Source organism: Poecile atricapillus, chromosome 12, assembly GCF_030490865.1.
Source record: "Poecile atricapillus isolate bPoeAtr1 chromosome 12, bPoeAtr1.hap1, whole genome shotgun sequence".
Taxonomy (NCBI): domain Eukaryota; kingdom Metazoa; phylum Chordata; class Aves; order Passeriformes; family Paridae; genus Poecile; species Poecile atricapillus.
This window is the reverse complement of record NC_081260.1, coordinates 19,509,384-19,527,195: the sequence shown is the minus strand read 5'-3', so window position 1 is coordinate 19,527,195 and position 17,812 is coordinate 19,509,384. Positions and strand designations below refer to the sequence as shown.

Here is a 17,812-nt window from a genome sequence, read left to right as displayed (position 1 = left end):
CGTGGGCGTTTGAAATGTTAATTTTGGTGCTTGTGAAATGCTCGGTGACCTGCGGTCATCTCCCATCCATCGCTGCATTTCAGCTCTGTCCCGTCAGCCTGGCGAGCCAGCTCACAGCACAGCCCTCTCCAGCCCTTCAGACAATTTCCACTCTCCCTCAGTGGCGCTATTAAGATTCTCAATGCGTGTATCTGGTTTCCAATAGTACGAGCTGCTCCTCAAAGGTTAGAGTTTGTTTTAAATAGCTCAGCCATCTGTCCTGCGGTGCCTGATGGGAGCTGCAGGGATCGAAGCAGCCAAAACAGAATCTTTCAAACTGTCACTTTCTCATTACAAACATTTCAGCTGCAAACAGACCCGTGTCCTTAAAAAGAAAGTTAAGTCTATATATTTTTCTTGTGCATTATACAAACACTGCGAGTCGTGCTTTAGCACTTTCCTTGTGTTGTTGGAATTTCATCAATGCAAATATTGGGCCTGAACTTCACCAGCAGCAGGCACTTTGCAAACCTCGTCTGTGTGTTTCGAGGCTTTGAACTAAAAAATACTTATTTATTAGAGGCAGCCACAGCACAGAACCAAGAACCAAAACAGAGCAGCAAGGAAAACACAAATGGAAATCAGGCACAGGGGACAGTTCCTAAATGTCAGCTGAAGCCCTGGGTTCACCTATTCTAGAAAGTTAAACCAATTTATTCACTTAATTGACAGGATTCACTTTCTTAATTAAACATTCATTTTGAGGGACATGAGTTGAGAGCACACAGAGCAGCTCTGTGCAGCAGCTGATACCATTGCTAACACACTGCTGGAAAAACAAAAAGGGATGAGAAGCAAGCAGTATTTCCTTGAGCAAATGCTGCTCCACGTCAGAAAACCAAGCATGGCCCCAGTGAAAATGCTGATTGTCCCTGCACAAGCCCACACACTCAGCCACCCCTGGGAGTATCCAAGGAAATGAGACAGACAACAAATATATATTAATCAGAACAACATACCAAAGTTTATTGATTACTTCAAACAAAAGTTTCTGTAATGAAAAAAGAGCAAGTTGCATTCATAAAAGGTAACATTCACATTCAATTTCCTTGATATAAAGCAACATAAATGTATAAAATTGCATTTAAGTGAAAAAATGTAAGGTTGCAGTCCTTTTTCTTTGCAAGAAGCTGAAAATGTATCTGTTCATTGCCTGTATATAATTTACATTTTCTATACACTACATGGTTTTTTAAAAAAATTCGTAGCTGGGAAATTGGATAAATGGTGCAGTATTAGGAAAGTTTCTCAACTGTGTGTATACAAATTCAATTTGAAGCTTTTATGCAATTCCAAGTCATTTATAATATTCTCATAACGATTAGGATTAGTTTTTGAGAAGTCGCTACGACTACACCAAGCTCCACTGTTATCACATGAGAGTTTTAGAGGGAATCTTAATTACTTTCCTTATCTTTCAGTGTCACTAGTCAGTGATAAAACTTCAACAAATTATTATGAGCAAACCCCAGCGTTTTTTCCTTCAAGTTTCTCCACTGAGAAGCCTTTACTGACCTTTCACTGAGCACCGGGAGCGTGTTCAGGGAACACGAGCACCCAGCACAGCCTCCTGTCCCCCTCCTGCCGCTCCAACCCTGCTGCCTCACACCTTACAGCCCCTACCACCGCTTCTGCTTCCCCTCTCTGTCCTCAGAGGGCATCCCCTGATTCCACAAGTCACCCACAGCAATAGGAATTGTGTTTTTGCCGCTGCTGAGTGACGAGGATCAGCTCCTGTGCAGGACAGCCGGGCTGTCCTGGCACCCAGCACTGCACCAGTGCACTGGCTGAAGATCCAAGCCCAAGGAAAACTGCATTTTCCCAAAATAAGCTGCTATTGCAAGACACTGCATGTGAATTCCACCCCACCTGTCAGCAAGCACACCTTGGGTTTGAACATACAGCTACTGCAGTGGCTTCTTCCAGCTGGAGACAGGACACTTGGAAATGCCAAGAGGAAGATTTGGTTCTCAGAAGGCTCTGTCCTGAAACAGGCAGCAGAAATTATCCCGTTTATGTGACTATTTGGACAGTTCACACACACGCTGAGCTTCACTGTTCCCACAATGGAATTGCAGAGGAACAGACTTTGACCCTTGGAGCAGAGCATGACACAAAACAAACTGAGAAGCAAGGCATCAGGCTTGGGACCATTTGGGCTTGGAATGGTTTTGAATCACAGGAATTAGGCATTTTAGCGCCCATTTTTGAAAGGTTATGTAAACACAAGTCAGCAACTGTATATTTAAGGAGAATGGTTAGATTTGGCATATAGAGCATATCTTCATCGTATTCGTCGTATACTTGATCCGTAGGCACCACATTTCAGCAAGTTGAGAACAGGACAAGGTCTGCAAGTCGAATGCTAGGTCTGTGAAATGAGCTGGGAAAACAGAGAAAGGAAAGGAGGGAAGGAAAGCTTTGCCCAGGGGACACATGCTGGCAGTGCAGCTCCCGACTCGCATGCGAGGAGCGCTCGCTGCCACGGCGCAGCCGCCGCGTGTGGCCAGTGCAGAGTGGATGGTCCAGTGTCCTGTCTGTCCGTCTGTCCCCTCCCTGCTGGCACCGAGCTCTCCCCTCTCCACTCAGCCAAAGCCCACCGTGCACCGGAGGATTCGCCGGCAGCTGATCCGCACCGCTCCGAACCGTAGGGATGGCAGCCAGAGAGCAGGACCGGATTCTTACAAACATTAACAACCTGCAGCTCGACAAAACTGGCTGGGGGAATGTTCTGTCCAGTCCCAAACTGTTCTGCTGTACATGAGTGACAAAGCCTGAGTGAGCACGAGCCAAAGGCAGCGGCGGCGCAGAGCTCGCTGCTCCTGGAATGAGCCTCCAAGCTTCTCTCAGAGCTCCTCTGGGGGACACCAGCACGAGGGAGGGGCTGTCACACCAACCTGTGGCACACAGGCTGCTCTGTCACTGCTCATGACTTAACACAACAGAAAAAGCTGCTCTTTCCACGTACGAAGTATCAGAGAAAAAAAAAATATCGAGAGTCAGGCATCTCACCTTTGCTGTGCAGAACCTAAAGAGGAAAGTTCCTACAACCATGGTACAGGTAGATTTAAAAAGAACATGCCAATTTAAAAAACAAATAAAATGTAAAATGAAATCAGGTTCATGTATTCAATTTTAAACTGTCTTCTTTTTTTCTTAGTGCAAATAATTCAAGATGCAGTTTTGTACACCTGCAGGTTGACAGGCACAGCCCATGTCCCTGGGATCAGCAAGGACTGCGCTGTCCCTCAGGCCTTCAAAGTGTTGGAGCAACTGCACAGTGCAGTAATGCAAGCACAGCCACAGGAGCCTGGCCACTGGGGCTCAGAGCCTGCCACAGCCCAACTTGTGGGATTCCCTTCTCCCCCACCAAAGCTCCCTTCCGTCCCAGACAGCCACAAAAGCTCTTCTTCACCCTCCTGGAATTAACCCAGCAGCAAAGCGGCTGTGGGAGGATGCTCTGGCACTTCCCAGCACTGCAGGTCTTCACATGGACAGCTGCTGTGGACAGAGCACAGATGGTTTCCAGCTCCATCTGGAGGAGGGAGCAGCGAGGATTTCTCCCGAATTTTCGGCTGGTCCTGCCGTGTGCATCTGGGAAGCACGGCTGGGAGGGGCTGCAGGGCTGCATCACCTTCTGGGTGAGGGGAGCAGCCTCCTGCCAGTGCCTTCAGGGACTGGAGGGGAATGTTTCTGGGTTGAAGTCTGTGCTACTTCTTTGGTCAGGCAGAGCAAGAGCTTTGAGCAGCTCTCAGACAGATCTGCAGCGGGCAGAGGAAGCCCCCGTGTGAAATGGGGCTGGCACTGCACTCCTGCACTTCAATCCATGCTGCTTGGGGTGAATGCCTAAAGATGCTTTCTCAGCCTCCAGCGATGCAGGATTTGGCAGAATTGGTTTTTCTGGGAGGGCAGGGAAGCCACGAGACCAAAGACTAACGGGTACCGTGGGGCCAGTGCCCCGGCTGCTCACAGGTCTTGGAACATCAAAGGTCACTGCCAGGGTAAAACCACGGCTCTCCTACAGCATGACAATCTGCAGTGTTGGGTGGAGCACTTTAAGGTATCCTGAGAGGATATCTTTCTGCCAAATTAGTGACAGCATCTTCAGCCTTCACATAACCATTCTCTATACGTTTGTATGACACTAACACGGGCAGATCAAAGGGGCCAGCCTGCAGAAATCAGAAGGAACACAGACATGTATTGCAACTGTTACATTCCCAAACTCAAACCTTTTCCTGGGTTATTAAAAAAAATTTTATAGGAGAAGAAGAATGATTAGCCCATAATAAAAGTGCCAAATATCATTCACAACCAAGTAATCAGATGATAAATGAATTTTCAGAGTTTTCAAGATGCTGCATTGAGGTCTAACAGCAGCATCTGCCGTGCTGTCCCCTGCAGCTCCCGCTCTGTGCTGGTGCAGCCACCTCCCACAGCAGAATGTGCTGGTGGAGAGCACCACCTAATGTCAGTGGGGAAGGGCTGGCTGCTCAGGCTGGCTGCCAAGCCTGCCTGCTGGCCCTGCCATGCCCATAAACCCCATTGCCTTGGCAGCAGGGCTGGCCACAAAGGTGCCAGAGGCTCCTCGATTATCTGCAGGTTTCTGTTTGCAGCAGACACCACACGTAACATCTCCCCTGAAAGCAGAATTGTGAATTCAATTAGGCACTTTTACCTCTTTTATTCTGCTATTGGCATAAAGTTTAAAATCAAGTCAACTCATAGGAGGATGCTCTGGGTGTGTGTGCAGACACACGGACACCGAGCCATGCCTCTGTCCCATGTGCTGACACACAGGTAAGTACATGTGTTTAGTTCCCATCTAGCAGATGAATTAAAACATACTTATTTCTATCCGACAGAACAGCATGCACCCTAGAGAAAGGGATTTTGGTACAAATCAGATGCAATACTGGAATCATTTTAACAGCTGAGATTTCCATCCTTCACCATAAATGTATTGGCATTAGCCAGGGTTAGCACAATTCAGACTGCCCTCTCCAATTCTCTGCTAATATTAGACTGAAATAGCTGCTAGATTGAAATATTTGTTTACATATTGCCAAATATGTGTAAATATCTGTACAGATAAGGGATTCTGGAGAAGTTGGATAGTACAACATCCCCAAATTAAAATGCATCCCAAGCATTGCATCTCTATTCCACAAGGACAGGTGCCCCACACCGATAGGCAAGAGGATTACAAGAACCACGGTTTAATTGATTTGGAGGGGGTTACATTTGGTTAATTGATGCCTTTAAAACCATCCCCACTCCTCCAGACAGGGTACCTGTTACAACACATTAGACTCATCTGAGAATGTTCTTAAAAGAAGTGGTCTGACAGAAGGTCTGGCCGACAGTGAATCAGGGGCCTTCCTGCTGCTCTGCAACAGCGAGGCAAAGACACTTAGAGCACACACCAGCTCAGCCTGCCTCAGACAGCACCAGACACAGCCCCTGCTACAGCTACAGCCTTCCACAAAGGATGGAGCAACACACGCTGACCCCTCGCTAGGTGCTGGTGATCCTAACACTGCCTGGCCTTGGCAGAGCAAGAGCCACGGCAGGCGTTCACAAACCAGCCCTGCTCCTCTGAATGTTTGGAGATTTATGGTGCTCTTGAGGGGGGAGGAAGGCACCCCTGATCTCCACACAACTGGCATTTTCAGAAGAGCAAGTGATGGTGAAGATCTGCAGTGAACCCAAACACCGGGGATGTGCTGTGGGTGACCCTGCCTGTCCCGTGGCCAGCAAGTCCAAGACTGTCCCTTGATGAGAGGGTTCTGGGCTGTGGATTTATCACCCACACAAGGAACAGGGGCAGCACTGACAGGTGGCATGAGCTGGGCATGGGGGAAGCTCCTCCCAGGGCAGACAAGCCTGAGCCATTTGACAAATCAATTCCACCCTGTCCCAATCCTATCTGGTCCAGTGACACCGAACTGCAGCCAGGCAGGAGAGGGTAACCAGCCTTGTGTCCACCTCAACTGGACATCCTGAGCACCACCAGCTCACCCACCTGAGGTGCAGCAAGAGACCCAAGGGGAGAGACAGACGAAACACTTGAGTGAAAGAGTTAAATTAAGGCAAAAGTAGGGGAAAGCAAGGTTCTGCTGTGTGAGCAAATCTAAACGTGGGCTTTCAGGAGTTAGGCATCAGAAGGAAGAAAAAAAAGCAGTTGAGCAAGCAACACATTGCGACTCAGAAAGGAAATCACCTTATTCACTCCAAGAAAAGCTGTGATTGCTGGAAGTTTGAGAAAGCATGAAGATAGTGGATGTTCCTGAGGAAGGAAGGCGCTTCGTTACCTAGTTCACAACAGCACAAAAGACAGAAAATTGCAGTACAAGAAAGAGAAAGGCAGAAACCAAGGAAAACACAAATGCGCCTTGCAGTTAAACAAACAGAACCAAAACAAAATGAAAGCAATCACCACATTCCCACACAGAAAATTTAATAAAGGCTGAGCAGAGCTGATGTGCTGGGTTATAGGAAACCATATGGGGGTGAGAGCCTGTCCCACTGGGATCATGGGGAAATGCCCAACAACCTGGCCTCAAATCCATCCTCCCCTTCCAGAAGGGAACCTTGTCCACCAGGTTGTGGTTCAGGCCCCTCTACAATGTCCCTAAGTTTGTTTTTCACTTAATGCTTCCCTTGGGCAGCTTTATTTTATTTCAATTTATTTATTTTTATTTCAATATTAAGGTCAGGATTCTCAATAAGGGTTTTGATTTGAAATCATTTACCTGGTCTAGATGCCTTTACAAATCAGGCAGCTGACAGGGTGTCTGATGGCTGGCACAGATATCCAGAGCTGGCATCTCCTTCAGGCACTTATAATAAAGCTCTTACTCAAAATGTACATTTAAATATGGCTCAGCCTGTGTTTAGTTTGGGATGCACATCTGAAGAGACTTTTCTAGTTGACACTCACTTTGCTTTGCTAAGTGATTTCACAAGGGCCTTTGTTAAACGAATATAAAGCACTCTTGAAAGTATTGCAAGAGGGGATGGATCTTTGGTCAGCAGCTGAAGGCAGAAATGGGTCATCTCCCAGGTGAGTTGAGCTGGGGCTCAGAAATCCCCAGGTCACCCTTCCAGGGCACTGTCCCCAAACTGTCCCACGTCTGCAGCTGAGAGCAACTCCCTCCCAGCCTCCTCAACAGGACTGTCCTGCTAGAAACTGTAACATCACACTGGAGTGGAAGAAGTGACATGGATCCTCACAAAATACAACCACAGCTCTCTTACCATCTCAACTGTTTGTGACTTTAATGATGCCCCAGCCCTGGAAGCGTTTGAGGCCAGGCAGGATGGGGCCCTGAGCAACCTGATCTAGTGAATGGCACCCCTGTCCATGGCAGGGGGCTGGAAATGGGTGATCCTTCAGGAGCCTTCCAACCCAAACCATTCTGTGAGTCCATCAATCACCAGGGGCTGGGGGCTCTCTTCTCCCAGCCCATGTCCCTTCAGCTGGGCCCTGCAGCAGCCTGGGGACACACAAACCCCAGGGCAAGGGCCAGGGCTGGCTGCAGTTCCCCTGTGCTGGCCCAGGGCAGGACCTGCTGATGCTGCAGGAGGGGGAGCAGGGGATGCTCAGCCCCTCTGGGAAACCAGAGACAGGGGCAGGGGGCTCAGCACAGCGAGTTGTGAGCCTGACAGTGCTTCACCACTTGCCAGAGCAGTGGAGGTAACTTTTTAAGAGGTTCCCAGCTGTAAAGGGAGCCCTCCTCCCCAGCAGTGAAGGAAAGCTGTTAAGAAACCAGACAGCTTCCAGGGACAGTGAACACCACGGGCTGAGCCTTTGGTTATTTATGGAGGGTGGGCAAACGTGACTCAGCCTGGCCCTGCTCCCACTGCACCAGCAGCTGAGGACAGACCCAGGGGAGCCTCCTGCTCCTGCCTTTTGACATCAAAACAAGCAGGAGTTCCCAGGATAAGCTAAGGTGTGTTTGCTGACCAGGCTGGACAAGGTTTATGCACCTCTCTAGGAGACACCACATTCCCAGCCAGGGAAGGCAGCTAAGGAAAGGCTCAGGCTGACTCCCTGCTACAGATCCAGGCAGTATTTCTAGAATAACTTCTTGACATTTTTGGCATGTGAAAGAAAAGCCTTCCACAGAGATGTGAGTGGTATGTGGTATTGTTAGAGGTTCAGCTGGTGCCTAAGGGTAAGAAAGGTCTTCCTAAAAATACAGTGTGATGCATCATCTTGCTCCTTACCTGATGATTTTTCTCTTTTATATTTTTTAAAACTATTAGAAGAATTTCTGGGAAAAGGCTGATAAAAATCAGGAGAATTATTGCCAGCCATGTGGAAACAGAAGTCAGCATATGAGCAAATACAAAATACATTCTTTGCTGCTTCAAGAAAGGCCTGAAAAAGAAAGGATACAAATAAATTCTGGTTAACATGGGTTTTCCAAGAAGACCAGAATCAAAGGAGACTTCAGGTAAAGCTATTAGCAGTTATGCCTCCCTTTCAGACAGAGATGGATACAGCACAGAAACACACTGTCCATCCTCCTCCCAATCCATCTCCTGCCTCCAGCTGCACTATTTCTGGAAGCTTGTCATGATCCATTTTGTACCTTCCATGTCTGTTTCTTTTCAGGGTGGGAAGGGGTTTGAATTTAGCCACCACCACTGAAAGATAAATGATTCACCTCACCAAAAACCAGGTAATTTTATATTTCAACCTCAGGCCTTGCTGTAGCTTCTGGTTTGGTTTTGATAGTGGAAATCCAGAGTCTCTCAATCACAACAGGTTATCTGCCCCTTCCTCCTTTCCTTGATGAGGGAGAACAACCAGCTGCTTGTGAAAAACACCTCATCAATAACTGATGACAAGGATCCCAAAGCAGCTTTTGTTTACCGTTAGATCAAAAATATTGAGCTATGCAAGTTAAACAGCAGAAAGAGTTTTCAGCAGAGAACTCACATTTAACAAGGAGATGTGGCTAGATTGCAGATCTGGATCTGCTGGTCAGCAAAAGGTAACTGAAGAGCTAAAGCTTGTGACCCCCCACACAAAGTATTTAAACCTGTTCCACATTCTCATTAGCAGCTTGCTGGATCAGGGATCCAGCCAACAGCCCTTGGAGAAGCAAAGGTGTAAACCAGAGATGCTGTTTGTCAACTGAACATTTACTGCAGCACAGCAAATACAAAACTGGCAAAGTTTGTAATGTGATAATGCTCACCTGCTTTTGCATTTAAACCTAAAAATGCTGGGTGCACTCAAATCAATGAGAATTTCTTTTACTCAGATTCATAATTTCAACACCAGGACCTGGCTTTCTCCTGTTTATTCTTCCCCTCTGTCCCAGAGGGCCAGGTCCTCTTGCTCTGCCTCATCCATTCCCTCCTTCTGCTTCCCTGGGATTCTTTCCACCACAAATTCTGTCTCTCTCATCCACATACACCCTAAAAGGTTTACTCTAGAGCCTCCTGATAAAGGCAAGAGCCTCAGCACCAGAAACGACACCATGGGCAGAAAAGCAAACACTCCCTGCCAAAGCTGAGCACCTGGATGATGCCCAGAGCATTATCTCGGACAGGCTCTGGTGGGCTGAGCCCTCCTCAAACACCTCTGACCACACAGCAGCCCCTTCCAGCACTGGTGAGCAGGGACAGGAGCAGGGCAGTGCATGCCCTGGCACCCCCAGCTCTCAGGATACCCCAAGGAGGGAGCTCAGGGCACCCCCCTAAGAAAGCCGTGGAAAGAAGAAAAGGTACTTGCCAAATGACTCCTCCCCAAAAGAATGAGAAAAACACATAGAAAGCAAGGGAGCCCCAGATCACAAAGTGGTTCATCCACGTCCAGAATCGGGTATCTAACGCTAGCTGTGGGAATAAAAAGAGACAAAACAGGCTTTAGATGCAGAGTGTACTGGATTGCATTGATATGAAACTTCAGACTGGTGCCACATTAAGGCTGAAGGCTCTCCAAACCTCTGTGCATATGGGCACCAGGAAAAACAGTTTCAATGTCCACAGTCTGGCACAGTGTTAGCAGGGAAACAGTGACATCCTAATTGTAAGTGACACTTTTTAATGGGATAAATTTGATGCAACCCCTGATGCTACAGGAAAGAAACATCTAAAGGTTACAGGGACTGTAATTGCCTCTTGTCACCACCTGCTGTCCTGAACCAAACACAAAAGACCTTTTGTAAGGTCTTACACAAACAGTTTGTTCTGGAAAGCTCCATGAAACAAAATAGGTTTGCTATTGTTATTTGACACACGTGCTTTTGTGGTCTCTGGCACTCAGCCCTGTCTGAAACAAGGTGGACAAACCCAAATTCTTTATTGCTCCTCTCCTCTTGCTGGAACTGAACATCAAGAGGTGAAAACATGGGGAAAAGTCAACCATAACCAACTGGAGTCCTCAAAAGAGGGGAAAAAAATTAGAAAAATAACTGAAACAAAACAAACACCTGAAAACCACAGACTACACAAAGGGAAGTAAGCAGTTTCTGCCTCCATGGAAGAAAGAAGATTTAAGTGTGGTAGAAAATGCTCATAGCCACTTGATCCTCAGCACTCTGAGCTCAGGATCCCGCAGTGCCCAGCTGAGCCTGCAGCGGGGAGGGGAGGGGAGGGGAGGGGAGGGGAGGGGAGGCAGGGAGGGAGGGGAGGCAGGGAGGGAGGGGAGGCAGGGAGGGAGGGGAGGCAGGGAGGGAGGGGAGGCAGGGAGGGAGGGGAGGCAGGGAGGGAGGGGAGGCAGGGAGGGAGGGGAGGCAGGGAGGGAGGGGAGGCAGGGAGGGAGGGGAGGCAGGGAGGGAGGCAGGGAGATGCTGACCTTGAGAGTGACGGTGAACACCAGCACGGTGAAAACAATCGTCCCAAAGGTCCAGTTCCCAAACACCTGGAAAACACACACGGCACTGCCACAGGCAGCCCAGCCCCTCGGGGGAGGCACAGCCAGGGGCACGGGGGGCAAGCAGGGAACGGGGGGGCTGGCAGGGAGCCCCGGCAGGGCCCCAGGCACACGCACGCCTCGCGCCGCCCCGAGCCATGCAGCGCCACACAGACGGGTGACCAGAGCTGGGACGGTGACAGGGACAACCTCCTACTAACAGCAATGTCGATCCAGGACACAAAGTCATTGCACCACCTGCATTTCAGGGTTTCTTGGCAATTTACTCAGTTTCTGCTTTCTCGTCACACTCATCATCATCATCATCATCACCATCTCTTTGCAGGCCCCTCTGCAGAAGGCACCGGTGGGTACTGCTCCACCTGGTTTGGTTTGTGGGTACTAGTGACTACGCACACAAAGAAAAGCAGATACTGTATATAAATCCAAATGATGGCAATGAATGGGAGAGATGCTTACCAAAGGCTGTCAAGATCTGAATGCATACATTAAAACAGAAAGTGAAATGTAAAAGTTTCCAAAAAATGCAAAAAAATTAAAGTCAATAGGAGTGAAAAACGAGTCAATCAAACATACATGGATATTATGAACAATTGCTGGTAGCAGTTCTTACAGGCATAAGTGTTTACAGAACAGAACATAACCACAGATCTCATTGTAGTGCCACACAGACCTGACCTCCAAAGGCATTTGCAGAACAGATCAGTGCTTCATGTTTCATTCAAATACAACCAGAATGGTTATAGATACAAAAGAGCACTGATTTGACAATACAGGGGCTTGACAACATCTGCCTGGGGCCATAAATGCTGGCATTGATGCAATGTATGAATATACATACATAAACTGAAATTTTCCCTAAGTGTTAGCCACTAAAAAAAGTTTAGGTATTTTCAAGGGCCGTAAATGATGCTGTAAAGAAGTTTCCCATCAGCCAAAATCTAATAACACGTGGCAGCTGCCCTGCACTAACGCCTTGCTCTGTACTCAGTTAACCAGCAAAACAAGAAAAAATAAGAAAAAAGGAAAAATTAAAAAAACCTCCATCTTTTTTCCTCCTCTTCCTGTGCAAGTTAACCCCAGGAATTCCCACACCTCACTGACGTGGCGGCACAAGTGCTGGTCCCCACAGCAGAGGCACGAGCAGGAGGCAGCAGGGACAACATCCTGCTGCTCCAGCAGCTGGGGACTTGTGCTGCCTCCAGAACAGGAGCAGAGGGTCAGCACCAGCCTTCCCCAGGGCAAAGGGAGAATCAGGGGCTGGAATCACAGCCCCAAACAGAGCCAGCCCTGCACTGTGTCTGCACTGACATCTCATCAAGGTGCGCTAATTCAGCCGCTCCCAGCCAGCCAAGCACACGCCCAGCGTCAGGCTGGCACTGGGGGAAGGACAAGCACTGCTCTGCCCTGGGCCACTGCCTGGGACCACACACAGCAGGGGATGAGCACAGTGCAAAGCCCACTGGCTTGGAACAGAGCTGTGTGTGAGACTAGTCCTTTTACCTAGTGCGTGTAACCAGCTCTGCCCTGTTTCCATGGCGATCTGGAAAATGTTTTATTTCAAGCATTTGCTGCAGAATCACACCATAAGCAAGGCTGCACTGTTGGACAGGACTCGAGACACGCTGCACAGATTAAGCACGCAGATATTCCCTGCCAGGCGTATCAGAGGCAGCACACAAAACAAACACTCATCCTCCTTCCCTCTGCTGGCGTTACCTTTCCGTTATCTTCCAACGATGAGTTTTGAAAGAGGAAATAAACCCCAAAGAAAAACACAAGTCCTTCAAAGGCGCCCAGAAAGGTCCAGTACAGGAATGGCCTCCACTGCAGCATGGCATTATCCGACACCTTCCTGCCAAGAGATGGAGTAACGAGCCCATCACACCACGCTCAGGATGTGCTGGAAAGCAGAAAGGGGACTGGGGGGCTTTGGAGTACGAGGCAAGAGGGGAAACCACAGAAATACCTGCCAGCACATAAAGAACATTTCTCATGTGCAGCTGCTGATCATGAGAAACCACAAGAGGTTCAGCATATGAATTGTTTTGTCCTTCTCCTCTAGGTAACTTGGATGAAAAAAGCACAGAGTGAACAGAGGCAAAGCTGTCCTGAACCTCTCTGGCAGCCCCTGTGCTGCCCATGGTATCTGACATTATCTGCTCAATTTTAGAAGTGGGGTAAGGCTGAAGAGCAGCTATATGGGATGCACAAAATCTGTGGCGTGCTTCCCTCTTTTTGTTGAATGCACAAAGTTCTTTTTTGAGAAAAGCTCTGCAAGCCCTGTTCCCTGAAGTGGTGTTTTTCTGCACAGGCTGAAAATAACCTCCTGAATTGTATGGTGGGTGTTTTTATCACAGGGGTTGTAGCAGGAGGCTCTTGGCTGAATACAGGATGAGATCTGGCATGGAGCAGCAGCAACAAACGGATGGGCTACGAGCAAAGCTCTGCAGGGACAGGACCTGGGAGTGCAGGGGAGCTATCGGGGCAGGAGGGAGATAAAAACAGTTCCCTGCATCATTATCTTGTCAGATTGCTTTCTTTAGAGTCCCCATCTTTTCTGCATTATTCTCCTTAACTCCTAAAGCAATACATCCATTTCCAGCACGATGCACTTTGCAAACCTGTGTGGTGCTGGGCTCCTGCAACTGCAGTTTCTGAAACGAGACCCTACTGAAACCTACACACAACGATGCCATGACCACGCTCCAACATTTCACAGTTTGGGTCTGAGGAAAGAGCAAAGACAAACCAGACTGGAAGTGTGGGGTATTGCAAAGACAGAAAATACAAGCAGCTTCCTCGTGTGAGCTCTGTTTTGCATTCCCATTTCTGTCCTGCAGTGCTCGTGGTAAACAGGCTTTTTCCAGAGTCAGGATCTGCACTGCAGCAGCTCAGCACTTCTCCAGCAGCAGCGCAGCGGGCGCTCTGCATCCAGCAGCACATGCACAGTCATGAATATTCAAACTAAGGCTGTTTCCCCTCAACAGACAGAGCCCAGAGATCAGAGAGCCCACCAGGGGAAGGAACAGGGGCCTGCTGTTATTGCTCTCTGTTGCACAATATTCAATTACCAAGCTATTTAAAAATACAGACTGTGGCATTTTGCCATAGAGTGAAGGAATATAGAGCTCTGATCGACCATGGCTCTGATTGTTTACTTCAAAACCACCCAATCCTCTTCCCAGCCTTACAGCTCTTGCTGCATTCACTGCTTTTTCTATACCCAAGGCAATTTTCACACAATATTTTAGGCACCTGATAACTCCCTTTGCTGTCCCTGCACAGAGATCACCCTTGGCTCGAGCACAGCCGTGCCACATGTGGCTCCTTCACTGCTGAGGAGCATCACACCACAGCAACAGCCACTGGCCAAAGCAGCCCTGAGCTGGCCTTGTCCACAGGGCTGAGCTGACTGCCAGGCTGGGGAATTAGCAACAGGGATGCACAGAGAGCAGTTTCCTCCAAAAAACATCTTCCTTCCTAAGGGCTGCCCCAAGCACGTGTGTGGGCAGGGCTGGGAGGAAGATGGAAAGCATCTCTGTGTTTTGTCTGTGTTTCTGTGCAAGATTGGAGCTTCTCCCTGCTGCAGCCAAGGAGAGAAAACAACAAACAAAGCAGAGAGAGACAGTCTAAGCTCTCCTTTCCCTGGGCAACGTGGCAGAAAACTGAGTGTGTGGATGGATGAGCAGAGCTCCCTGGGTTCTGACAGGGGACCTGTGCAGGGGAAGCCTGGGGGACCACATCCATTTAGACAAGCTGAGAAACCACCTGCCTGAGCTGGGCTTCAGAAACATCCATCTTTCTGAAAATGAATGGATCTTTTTTCCTCCTGAAAGCTGCATCTCCCCTCCCTACATTACACGCTCCATCACGTGCTTGGCTCAAAGGTAACGTGAATGAACGCTCTGGCCACACTCACTGCTCCATTTTTCTTATGGATGAATTCCACCTACAGCTGACTCTTTCACACAGATACAGCAGTGCAATTTGCCAGACCAGATACTGTCAGGGCATAAACAAGTAGCAACAGGCTGAAAAGACAAGGCTGCTCAGTTTGCCTGCAGGAACAGCTGAGCCAGGAGGGGCAGAAATGGCTTTTCCTGCCCTTCAGTGATCCCACCCCTGACACAGGACAGTGACACCTGCTCACACTCCTGCACCAAGGGAACTGAACCATGGCTGACAGAGGTTTACCCAGCCCAGGACCACTCACATGTAGAGCTGAGGGTCCGAGGTCAGCGTGTCGATGCTGATGTGCTGCTCCAGGAGGCTGTAAGCCAGGATAGGCAGCGATGTGAAGCAGATGTTGTACATGGTCAGATAAGCAGCATCATACAGTGGCTTAGAAGAGGAAGAAAAGGTTAAATGAGAAACAGAAAAAGGCCTCTCCACACAGAAATGAAACCATGAATTTCCAGCCCTTGTCTCCTACATACCCTGCGAAGCCATCCCTTTGTCACAGAGCACAGCTCTGCTGGATGGGAGCCGTGCTCTGTGCAATGCTGGGGGAGCCAGGCACCCGCAGGCTGCGTGCCCTGGGACCTGCTCCCACTGACAGCAAGGTTTGTAACTGGCTGGTCTCATCTCCAGCTTATCCTCCAGGAAAACATGACTAAACAGCCCTTATCACAGCTTTCCTCCTGCTGCTCTTGTGCTGCCGTTTCTATTAATACATTTGATGCCTCCCGTGGTTCTCCAAAGACTCTCTAGACTGTTTTAGAGGAACTATAGCTTCTTTTTTAAAAAAAAAGAAAAAGGCAAGTGTTTCTGCCAAAACAAGCAGGGAATTATCTCTCACCATTTACTCTTCCTTTTACTTTTGAGCCCAAATAGACACAAAAGCCCCTTAAGTTGACACGAAAGCCAAAGCTGTTGTCTCCAAGCACATGAACCCACTCACCACATGGATCTGCCCCTCTGATGCCTACTTGGACTAAGCAAAGCTCTGTAACACTCATTGTGTGTCTTTTTTTAAAGCTGCCATAAAAGAATGAACCATTCTTCCTTCTGAGTGACATTTTTAATGCAGTGAAATGCAGGAAACCTTTCAAAACCTGTTCTCATAAGAGAAGCAGAAATAGCAAACTCAGGCGCTGACAAACCAGCTCAAGCCTTCTCTCATCACTTCAGGAACGTGTCCACCTGTGTTTACAGCTGGTGGATGGGAAAGGAAAGAAAGGAGATTGCTTTGTTTTCAGTCATTGTCTCAAGATGTTATGTTCCAGATCTAGTGCTGAGCAACAAGGTCAGCTCCTGCTGTCCTCTAGAGCAAGATGGTGAAGAAAGGACAGGATGCCAAAAGCCAAGTCTCTGCTAGGAAACCTCATTATGCCACCTGCTTTTTATCTGGTCTATCTTGCTTTTATAGGCAAATTACTGGAAGTTACCTGCTGTGAGAATCCACAAAAGAACTGGTATAAAAACTGCGGTAAAATGAAGCAAAGGTTCTAGGAAAACAAAAGACAAATGGTCAGCAGGGAAGCACTTGACTTCTCAGTCTAAATCCAAGCAGTTTTTCCTGTTATCAGACATTAGTGTCTGACATTACAACATCAGACAAGGTAGGGCACTTGTTCAATCAAGCACAAAACCAATCCAGTGAGCAGTTACTGTCTGCAGGAGACAATAGAACGCTCACATTCCCCTGGAAGCACTGTTGTCAGTGGACAGGCACATGGCAGACACAGCCTGTCCTGGGGAAGGAAAACAGAACTACAGAATATCCCACAGGGTTTTTTTCCTGTTTATTATTTTATTCTGTTGTCAAAGAAATGCATAGGATAAACAAAGAAAATCAGCTGCACACTGCCCCTTACCTTATAGAAGAAATACTGTACAAGGTGTGCTATTCTCACATAATATAAATGCCCATGTGCTAGTAGCAGTTTTCTTAAATGTTTAAACTTTGGCACAGCATAGTCGCTGTTTCTGGAGGCCTGACGTCCTTCTTTGCCTTTTATCCCTGGAGACAGAAGCATGGCAAGGGGTTAATCCCCAGGGGGCTGGAATCTGGACGCTGCCCACTGGGTTTGCTCACATCTCTCAGTGTCCCAAGGCATGACCAAGGCCCAGTTTCCCTCCTGAGTGTCCCAGGAGACCAAACACGAACACTTTGTGTGGTTTTGGCTCCACAACACTCAGACCTGCCCTCTGGAGTCTTTAAGCTGTATTTGGGCTGCTCTGTGATTTCCTGTGTAAGGGTGGTGAAGGGTGTCTAGGCAAAGCTGATGAGAGATAAGGAACTGGCTCCCCGTGGGCTGGCCTGAATCTCTCACAGCTCAGTTATTCCCCTGCAGCTGCTCAGCCTCCTGAGACACCCCCACAGAGCTGTTCTGCTCACAACAGCCACAGCCAAATGAACTGCACTGGATTCCCTTCATTAGGAGGCACCACAGCATTTCCAGCAGCCCCAAGTGAAGAACATGCCCCTTCTCCAGTGGTGTTACAGGAGAGCAGCTCTGGGCTGTGAGATGGGTGTTTCAGGGACTCTTACCTATTCCAACATGTGCTTCCAAAATCATACTGACATCATTTGCACCATCCCCTATGGACAGGGTTATCGGGCTTCCTTTTGTGTTCTTCACCATTCGCACAATCTAAAAGATTTAAAAAAAAGGACAGCAGCAGAACCCAAAATTCAGTTCAAAAGCCTCCAGAGACCTTCCCACTGCTCCCCCAGGACAAGCAATCAGGCTTTTACAGCAGCAACACAACACCAGGTTAATAAAAGCCCTTGTTACTTGCTTTGCAGTCACAACCAGAGCAAGAGCCCAATCCAGCTGTGCAGGGCTGAAGGACAGTATTTAAAAACAAACCCCAGCAGCAGCATCCTGCTCTTCCCTTCTGCCAGACCCTGCTCTCCCAAGGGTGGGTTCT

General features: G+C 48.4%; 1 protein-coding gene across 5 annotated transcripts in view; it reads right to left on the bottom strand.

Annotated features, from left to right (window-relative positions):
• Positions 1-980: 980 nt before the first annotated feature.
• The window catches only part of ATP11C (ATPase phospholipid transporting 11C), a 42,585-nt gene continuing 25,753 nt past the window's right edge, over positions 981-17,812 (bottom strand). For 2 of the 5 annotated variants that reach the window (XM_058847737.1, XM_058847740.1), the window contains exons 21-30: positions 17,430-17,532; positions 16,753-16,898; positions 16,324-16,383; positions 15,150-15,277; positions 12,653-12,788; positions 10,856-10,921; positions 9,791-9,894; positions 8,272-8,425; positions 5,334-5,429; positions 4,080-4,211 (exon numbers count right to left, since the gene is read on the bottom strand). In XM_058847737.1, coding sequence (XP_058703720.1) covers positions 5,337-5,429; positions 8,272-8,425; positions 9,791-9,894; positions 10,856-10,921; positions 12,653-12,788; positions 15,150-15,277; positions 16,324-16,383; positions 16,753-16,898; positions 17,430-17,532 — 990 coding nt within the window. In that variant the 3' untranslated portion in view covers positions 4,080-4,211; positions 5,334-5,336. Of the gene's footprint in view, positions 4,212-5,333; positions 5,430-5,449; positions 6,354-8,271; positions 8,426-9,790; positions 9,895-10,855; positions 10,922-12,652; positions 12,789-15,149; positions 15,278-16,323; positions 16,384-16,752; positions 16,899-17,429; positions 17,533-17,812 lie in introns of those variants that run through there. The other 3 variants (XM_058847735.1, XM_058847736.1, XM_058847738.1) reach the window with 2 other exon arrangements.